A 10494-nucleotide genomic window follows, 5' to 3' on the forward strand; every position below is an offset into this window, starting at 1 on the left:
TGCACATATAGTCAGTGCTATAGAGGACTACATTTAGCCTACTTTGAGTAAGATCGGTTGATAAATAAGGGTTTTATGACCTAATTTGGCGAAATCGGGCGATACATATATATGGGAGCTATATCTAAATCGGAACCGATTTCGATGATTTTTTGCACATATAGTCAGTGCTATAGAGGATTATATTTAACCTACTTTGAGTAGGATCGGTTGATAAATAAGGGTTTTATGACCTAATTTGGCAAAATCGGGCGATACATATATATGGGAGCTATATCTAAATCTGAACCGATTTCGATGAAATTTTGCAGACTTAAAGGGTGATGCAGAAGATTATTTTGTGCAAAATTTGATGATGATCAGTTTGTAGAAAAGCGCAACGTGACTCCATTTGTCGAAATCGGGCGATACATATATATGGGAGCTATATCTAAATTTGATCCGCTTTCTTCCAAATTCAATAGCGTTCGTCCTTGTGCCCACATAACTCCCTGTACCAAATTTCATCAAAATCGGTTAATAATTGCGACCGGAATCCTGTGAACAACAAATACATGGACAGACGGACGGACGGACTGACGGACACCAAGCACTAGATCGACTCAGGAGGTGATTCTGACTCGATCGGTATATATTTTATGAAGTCTAAAATCAATATTTCTGGTAGGCACATTTTTTGGCAGATCAAACTTATTATACCCTGACCACTATGTGGTTTAGGGTATACAAATGTAACCTAAAAGAATTTAGATTTCAAATCATGTGAAAGGTGTTATTTCATAGGGTTCCCTTGAACACTTAGGCGAGATGTTTAAAATCTGTTGGAGAGAGTATATGTCATCAAATTTATGTAACCCGTTACGATGTAGAAATTAAAGCCGTATATACACAGAAACAAATTTCCGTAGATACCCCAACTCTAAATTTAACTAATTTTTATTGGAAAAAATTTATTTGCTAGTAGTTAAATTTTATTATTTTTATCGAAATTTTCCACAGCTTAATGAAATCTTACTTTTTTTAAGTATATCTCAAACATTTTATGAACTAAACTTGAGTATAAAGTTCAATGACCGTACACATAAGTTCAATATGAACTAAAGCAAAAGAAGATTTTCGTACTGCAGCTAAAAAGTACAACAGGGCATTAAACTTTCCTGGTTTTAACAACGTTTTGTGGATATCTCACATTTCAATTTTCGTCAATTAGTTCAATTTTCGTGCGAGGTAGTTCATTCTTCCTATAAAACCGTTCACTTTTTTTCGGTGTACTTGCTTTATCTCACATAGACTCCATATGAACTACCTTACAATTTAGAAGACAATGTTAAGAAGTTTAAAGATACCTTGACACCGGCTAGTGTAGCCACAACCCAAGTAATTCGATTGTGAATCACAATCTTTCTACGCAATCCATGGTGGAGGGTACATAAGATTTGGTCTGACTGAAATTTCAAACAAGCATCTCGAAGAATTATTATTATCAAAACTGCTGAATTTTTCTATTTTACACCCTCTCATCAAGATACATTGATCTAGGGGTATCTTCTAGTCGGATATGCTCGATTTTAGCGATTTCATGTTGTTTCTTCTATGTTTTTGGACATTTTCGTTCTGTTTCTAATTGTGATCTCATCATACAATGACGAAATTTTACGAGTGCCTGACTTTGGATTTGATATTTGGAAGTCAAACGTGATTATTTGCTTCTTTGCGAGTACAAAGAAAAGATGTGTCTGAGCATTGTTCTATTACTTACGGCACTTTCGCTGCTACTTGGCTATGTGAGTTTTAAAATTCAATTTGGTTTCTGGCAGCGCCATAGAAATATTCCAAGTGTGCCGGGTAAAATATTCAGTGGAAATTTTCTAGATTTCGTTACATTCAAAACAAATTTCGGTTATCATTTAAAAACCATATACGATGATGCCCATTTCAAGGATAAACCAGTTGTTGGAGTTTATGGTCTCTTCAAGCCCAGTTTGCTGATACGAGATCCAGAATTGATAAAGGCTGTATTAATAAAAGATTTCGATAGCTTTCACAATAGATATGTGGATATAGATGCCTCTTACGATACCATTGGGGGACAAATGATGTTCTTTAGCTCTTATGAGTTGTGGAAAGAAATGCGCTATAAATTAAGTCCCGTGTTCTCTGGTGCCAAACTTAAGCAAATGTTTCCTCTTATACAAAATGTGGCCGAAAATATGGCAGAGTATTTGAAGAGATTACACCACCAGGTTACTCAAATTGAAATGAAGGATTTTTGTGCCCGTTATACCACTGATGTTATTGCAACCACGCTGTTGGGCTTAAAATCGAATTGCCTAGAGAATCCCGAAGAGCATTTAAACACCGCTATACGAAGAATGACTGAATTTGGTTGGAAACGTGGTTTGAATTTTGTCATAATTGCCTTTGCTCCACAATTTATGCGTCTATTCAAATCGAAGATCTTATATCCCGACACTAATGAATTCCTAAGGAATACGATTTTCCAGGCTATCCGTGAAAGAGAAACTAGTGGAGAGAAACGTTATGATTTGATCGACATATTTGTTAAGCTTAAGGAGGAAGCCAGTCACAACAATACCAAGGATATGAAAATGTTTATGGAATGTTTAGCTGCCCAAGCGGGAGTATTTATGGTAGGCGGCTTTGAAACTTCTTCAACTACCATGGCTAATGCTCTTCTCGAATTGGCCAAACATCCAGATATACAAGAGAAGTTAAAAAAGGAAATACACATGGTTTTAAAGGAGGAAAATTCATCACAAATTTCCCCTGAGGCTATCAACAAAATAGATTATTTGGAAATGATTATAAATGAAACATTACGGTTGTATCCTGTATCACCGATATTGGAGAGAAAATACTATAGACCTGAGGGAAAGACGGAGCAATATTCTCTAAAGCCATATTGTGATTTTTCTTTACCCGATGGAATGTCTATATTCATCTCGGTTTATGGTCTACATTATGATGCAGAGGTAAGTAAGTCTTTTGAAACGTACCTTTTATGATGTTGAAACATGTAAATAAGGCCGAGAATTCGGCCAGGCCGAATCTTATGTACCCTCCAGCTTGATTTCCGCACAAAGTCCCACTAAAGACTGTCATCCGCAATCGAATTACTTGCGTTCCGGTAACAGCTGCCGATTTCAAGGTATCTTCATGCATCTTAAAAAATTTAGCCCTGTGTATATAGAGAAGTCTATAATTATTAACCGATATGAACCAATTTTTGCATCGAAATTAAACGGTCAAATTTAACACGATTGGATGCAATTTTTTCCTACATGAGGAAAGTAAAAAGTAAAATTTTGAATACCAAATTTTTGCAAGGTTATTAAAGAGGATATACAGAAATAACGTACCGAATTTCTTCCACGTCGGATGCAATTTGCTTCTCGAACAAAAAATAATCTACAAAAAGTCGGCGAATAATTTACCCAAAAAAAACTTATTGTTTCAAAATTTTATTATGTCAAAATTTTATATCTATAGAAAGTTTTATCACAGTTTTATTTCTATAGAAATTTTTGCAAAAATTTTATTTCTATTGAAAATTTTATTAGAATTTTATCTCTATTGTAAATTTTGTAAAAAATTTATTTCTATAAAAAATTTTGTCGAAATTTTATTGCTATAAAAAATTTTGTCGAAATTTTATTGCTACACTGAAAAAAATACTGTCGTGAAATCAAAGATTTCATGTCTTTAAAATACGAATACAAATTTTGCTTAGCATAGAAGACGCATTTCTCTAAAATAAAGTTATTTTCCTTGTCCAAAAGTCGATAAACTTTTCAATGAAGTCGTATTGTCCTCATAATTAAGTGATTTGACTTAAAAATGGGTATCTTAACATGAAAGAAACAATTTATAGGCTAAGGTCAACCTGACTTTAATAATTCAGAAAAATTCTTTAAATTTAATGAAATTGTCTTTAAATTTGTTGTCTTTTTGCATCTTGACTACAAAGCAAAAAATCGTTCAAATATAGGACATGTTTTTCAAAACTTTATTTTAAAGAAGTTTTTTACTTCAAACATAGCATAATTTCTACTGGAAGTCGAGTCCTAATTTGGAAAATAAAGTTGCCGTTAACTCGTTTTTAAAGGACTTTGATAGCATATGAAGAAAAAAAGCTGAGAAAGCGAAAAATTAAAATTTGCTTCCTAGAAGCAAGTACACAAAACCTAAATTTAAAGGAGAATTGTGTCTTAAAAGTATCCTAACTTGTATTCTCAGCTTCTTTGGCTCGGAATCAATACCAAATTTTTTAAAGTAAAGACAAAATCTTTGGAACCGAGTATGCTTTTTTTTCAGTGTATAGAAAATTTGATTTCTTTAGAAAATTTTGTCAAAATTTTATTGTATAGAAAATTTTGTCAAAATTTTATTGCTATAGAAAATTTTATTGCTAAAGAAAAATTTTGTTTCTAAAGAAAATTTTGCCAAATTTAATTTTTTATAGAGAAAGTTTTGTCAAAATTTTTAACTGTAGCAATTTTTGTCAAAATTTTATTACTACCCAGCAAAAAATTTTGGAAGTTCTTCCAAAGGCACAACTCTAAAAGCACTTCCAGAAGATGCACTCCCAATGATGTTCTTTATTTGAACTACCCAGGAATTTCTTTTAATTCAATGTTTTATAACTTGATTTGTTCATACTTTTAATGGGTAATTTCAACTTTTTTCTTTCAAATAGGTTAAAAACATAGTAAGAATTCATAAAATGGTACAAATAAATAAAATTTTTTCGAAAAAAATGCTAAATCCAATCTGAAAAAATTGTGATTTTTTGAAAATATTTGAGGTCAAACGTTTCCGACAAGCGTTAAAATCCATTAAAAATTATAAAATGTTATAAGAATTATTTATTTGCCAAAATATCACAGAATTTTTTAATTTACATCCAAAACATTGAATTCGGATCACACCTAAAGAAGTGATGCAAATTCAGTGCAACGGCTGTTGAAATGGAGGACATCCATCCTATGACAAGTCCATGTTAAATTCATCGCTTCTGCGTCAATTTTGCACCACTTCCGGATCCAAAAAGAACATTTTCATTACTTTTTTGGCGACGCTTTTTTTGCTGGGTATAGAAAGTTTTGTTTAAAATGTTATTGTATAGAAAATTTTGTCTTAATTTTATTGCTATAGAAAATGTTGTCAAAATTTTGTTTCTAAAGCAAATTTTGCCAAGTTTAATTTTTTATAAAAAAATTTTGTCAAAATTATTCTTTCTGTAGCAAATTTTGTCAAAATTTCTATAAAAATTTTGTCAGAAGTTTATTTCTATTGTAAATTTTGTAAAAAATTTATTAGAAACTAAATTTTGACAAAATTTATATAGCAATTAAATTTTGACAAAATTTTCTATAGAAATAACATTTTTACAAAATAAAAAAAAAATTAAAAAAATTTACATAGAAATAAAACTCTAATAAAGTTTTCTATAGAAATAAAACTTTGGCAAAATTTTCTTTAGAAACAAAATTTTGACAAAATTTTCTTTAGAAACAAAATTTTGACAAATTTGCTATAGTAATAACATTTTGAAAAATTTTCTATAGCAATAAAATTAAGACAAAATTTTCTATACAATAACATTTTAACAAACTTTTCTATAGAAATACAAATTTCTATAATAATAAAATTTGGACAAAAATTGCTACAGAAAAAAAATGTTGACAAAATTTTCTATTCAAAAAATTAAATTTGGCAAAATTTTCTTTAGAAACAAAATTTTAACAAATTTTTCGTTAGCAATAAAATTTTCTATAACAATAAAATTTTGACGAAATTTTCTATACAATAAAATTTTGACAAAAATTTCTAAAGAAATAAAATTTTCTATAGCAATAAAATTTCGACAAAATTTTCTATAGCAATAAAATTTCGACAAAATTTTCTATAGAAATAAAATTTTTACAAAATTTACAATAGAAAAAAATTTTACAAAATTTACAATAGAAATAAAATTCTAATAAAATTTTCTATAGAAATAAATTTCTAATAAAATTTTCTATAGAAATACAATTTTGACAAAATTTTCTGCAGAAAGAAAAATTTTTGACAAAATTTTCTATAAGAAATTAAATTTGGCAAAATTTTCTGTAGAAACCAAATATTGACAAAATTTTCTATAGCAATAAAATTTTGACTAAATTTTCTATAGTAATACATATAGTAATAATACAATAACATTTTAAAAAATTTTCTATAGAAATAAAATTTTCTTAGTAATAAAATTTTGACAAAAATTGCTGCAGAAAAAAAAAAATTTGAAACAATAATATATATAAAAAATTAAATTTGGCAAAATTTTCTTTTGAAACAAAATTTTGACAAATTTTTCTTTAGCAAAAAAATTTTCTATAGCAATAAAATTTTGACAAAATTTTCTAAAGAAATAAAATTTTCTATAGCAATAAAATTTTGACAAAATTTTCTATAGCAATAAAATTAAGACCAAATTTTCTATACAATTACATTTTAACAAACTTGTTTATACAAAGAAATACAATTTTCTATAGTAATAACATTTTGACCAAAATTGTTACAGAAAAAAAATGTTGACAAAATTTTCTATATAAAAAATTAAATTGGCAAAATTTTCTTCAGGAACAAACTTTTCTTTAGCAATAAAATTTTCTGTAGCAATTAAATTTTGAGAAAATTTTCTATAGAAATAAAATTTTATATAGAAATAAAATTTCGACAAAATTTTCTATATCAATAAATTGTTACATTGTTACAGAAAATTTTATTGCTAAAGAAAAATTTGTCAATAGTTTGTTCCTGAAGAAAATTTTGCCAAATTTAATTTTTTATATAGAAAATTTTGTCAAAATTTTTTTTTCTGTAGCATTTTTTGTCAAAATGATATTACTATAGAAAATTGTATTTCTATAGAAAATTTTGTTAAAATGTTATTGTATAGAAAATTTTGTCTTAATTTTATTGCTATATAAAATTTTGTCAAAATTTTATTACTATAGAAAATTTTGTCAAAATGTTGTTTCTAAAGAAAATTTTGCCAAATTTAATTTCTTATAGAAAAATGTTGTCAAAAATATTTTTTTCTGTAGCAAATTTTGTCAAAATTTTATTTCTATAGAACACTTTATTAGAATTTTATTTCTATGTAAATTTTGTATTTTTTTTTTGTAAAAATTTTATTTCTATAGGAAATTTTGTCGAAATTGAATTGCTATAGAAAATTTTGTCAAAATTTTGTTTCTAAAAAAAATTTTGCCAACATGTTATTGCTATAGAAAATTTTATCAAAATTTGATTGTATAGAAAATTTTGTCAAAAATTTATTGCTAAAGAAAAATTTGTCAGAAGTTTGTTTCTATGAAAATTTAATTTTTTATATAGAAAATTTTGTCAATTTTTTTTGTAGCAATTTTAATCAAAATTTTATTACTATAGAAAATTGTATTTCTATAGAAAATTTTTTTGTCAAAAAATTTTCTTTCTGTAGCAAATTTTGTAAAAATTTTATTTCTATAAAGAACTTGTCAACATATTATTTCTATAGAAAATATTGTTAAAATTTTATTGCTATAAAAATTTTGTCAAAATTTGTAACAATTTTATTTTGTTAAAATTGTATGCTAAAGAAAATTTTGTCAAAATTTTATTGCTATAGAAAATCTTGTCAAAGTTTGTTTTCTATAATAAATTTTGTCAAAGTTTTATTGCCATAAAAATTTTGTAACAGTTTTATTTTCATAGAAAATTTTGTTAAAATAGAAAAGTTTGTCAAATTTTTATTTCTATAAAAGATTTTGTCGAAATTTTATTGCTATAGAAAATTTTGCCGAAATTTTATTGCTATAGCAAATTTTGTCAAAATTTTATTTCAATGGAAAATTTTGTCAACATTTTATTTCTATAGAAAATTTTGTGAAGTAACTCTTATATAACTGGTGGACCAATGTTTGCACGATTATTAGAGGGCATGTACGCTAACTTCCGAAAGAAACAAAGTTATCGACTTTAGACAAGTAGTTGTTATTAATTTAGGTCGTATGGTCCATATTGGACCATTTGTAGATATAAACTGACTCTCAGATTTGACTTCTGGAGCATCTTAGAAGATAAAATTATATAGTCCCCCTAGTAAACCGATCCCCAGATTTGATTTTCGGAACCTCTAGAGGGAGCACATTTCATCCGATTCGGTTGAAATTTGATACGTGAGGCCAATCATGATTGAACAGACGGATGGACGGACAGGCAACAGACTGAATGACAAAGTTAGTATATCCCCCAACCTATGATGGAGAGTAGAAATAGTCTTCCTTCCAACAAGGGTAGAAGAAGTATCCAAAACTGTTGGATCGTAACATAAATTAAATGGCGATCAACATGGGGCCGATAGCTGGTAGTTTTAGTTTTCACAGTAAAATTACAGCTAAATGCTAGGAATTGTCCGATTGTCTAAGCTGCTTGAGGGGATATATCAAGGGGGCTGATTTTCCTCCATGTTCCCATAATCGTCGCAAATTGCAAGATTTTGATTTAAACTCCATGTGGAAGAGAATATAGGTGCTAAGTTTTAGATTTATAGAATTTTTGGGGTTGGTTGTGGAAAAATAAAAATCTTACGTCGGACATTTAAAATCTGTGCCTCAATATATTTTCTATACCCTAAAAATAGAGTGGGGAGATGTCTACTCTCTAATGAATTAGGTTCCAAGAGTCGTAACATAAATGTAATGGCGTATAACCTGTACCATGTTTGAGGTTTCCAAGTAAAATAACACCTACGACTAATTGATGGACGTTTTATACCCAGTAACGTAGAATGGCAATAAATTTGTCATTACGTTTGTAACACATCGAAATTTCCATTCCCGACTATATAAAAATATATATAGTTTATCGGGTAGAAATTCTAAGACGAATTCGTCTGTCTGTCTCTCTGTTTGTTGAAATCACGCTACAATAATTGCGCTATCATCCGAACATGGGTTATATCGGTCCAGGTTTTGTTATAGTCATCATATAAACCGTCTCCCCGATTTGGGGTCTTGGGCTTCTAGAAATTTTATCCAGTTTTCCCGAAATTGGAAATCTAGAGATGTTTTAGGATCACAAATAAATAAATATGTTTTGGTATAGGTCCATATTTTGGTATAGGTTCCATATAAACAGATCTTCCGCTTTGACTTCTTGGGCTTCTAAACACAACCAACATTAAGGCTTTGGCGTAGAAAAAATGTTTGTACATTAACCTTAGTTATACTCTGGAATTGATTTGAATTTAATGATAGTTAAATTATTTTTTTTTTCATTATGTATTTCAGTATTGGCTAAACCCTACAAAATTTGATCCCGAACGTTTTTCATCTACAAACAGAGAGTCCATAAATCCAATGGTCTATCTACCTTTTGGAATGGGTCCTCGTAATTGTTTTGGCGCTCGATTGGCTATGTTCCAGGTGAAATGTGGACTATTCTATTTACTAAAAGATCATCATGTTCGTTTGTGTGCGGATACGGTATTGCAGCCGGAGTTCGATGCGAAAGCTATTGTACTTCAGATGAAAGGTGGTCTATATTTGGAAGTTGTCAGAGATAAGAAATAAAGTACACTATGTAAATTAAATTGTCTATTTTCGTTTTATTGAAATGTTCCGAAATAAAAGAAGAGGGACCTCAATCAATGGTCCCTCTTACTCGTACACATGATTATTGGCACGACTATATGTCGGTCTAAAATACCTTTTGATTTCGAATTTCATGTAAATCGGATACACATGGCGATTTTAGAAGCCCAAGAAATCAAATCGGTAGATCGGTCTATATGGTGGCTTTAGAAAAACATGAACCGATTCACATCATATTCGGTATATCTATATATGGATCTAAAGTGCCTCTAGATATTTAATTTCAGTCATGTCGGGGGAAAAAACCTATTGTACCCTTATATCTCCAATTCAGGCAAATTTTTATCAAAATTATGGTGTCTAGGAGCCAAAGAAGTAAAGTCGAGAGATTGGTTTGTACGGGAGCTCTAACAAAACATGAGTCGATAGAAACCATATTCGGCACACCTACTCCTGAGGTGTCTATACAGAAAACCTTTTCACCAAAAATATTTCCCATTAGAATTTTAATTGAATTTTCAAAAATATTCATTTAAAAATTTAATTGATACAACAAATGTTTTAATTAAAATAAAAATCAATGACAAAAATTAATATTATTTATTAATATTTTAATTGACTTCGGTGATTGGTACTATCATTTCTGTGATTGAAGACATTTCAATTGCAAATAATTGGATCAATTATTTTTGTGATTGAATCCAAAAAATATTTTTTTTTGTGTGTAGATGCACAAGACCACAAATCGCGGGTCGGTTTATATGCACTTAAAAAAATATTTGCGTGATATTAAAGATTACGCAACCTAAATTTTAGGATGCGAAATTTACAAAATATTAAGGACAAATTTCTTTAA

General features: G+C 28.9%; 1 protein-coding gene across 1 annotated transcript; it reads left to right on the plus strand.

Annotated features, from left to right (window-relative positions):
- The first annotated feature begins 1705 nt into the window (after positions 1–1705).
- LOC142238953 (cytochrome P450 6g1-like) lies at positions 1706–9637 on the plus strand. The gene is made up of 2 exons (XM_075310717.1): positions 1706–2993; positions 9336–9637. The coding sequence occupies exons 1-2, from the start codon at positions 1731–1733 to the stop codon at positions 9615–9617; spliced, it is 1545 nt and encodes a 514-aa protein (XP_075166832.1). The 5' UTR covers positions 1706–1730; the 3' UTR covers positions 9618–9637.
- Positions 9638–10494: the final 857 nt, after the last annotated feature.

Source organism: Haematobia irritans, chromosome 5 (assembly GCF_050003625.1).
Source record: "Haematobia irritans isolate KBUSLIRL chromosome 5, ASM5000362v1, whole genome shotgun sequence".
In the NCBI taxonomy this organism is placed as follows: Eukaryota; Metazoa; Arthropoda; class Insecta; order Diptera; family Muscidae; genus Haematobia; species Haematobia irritans.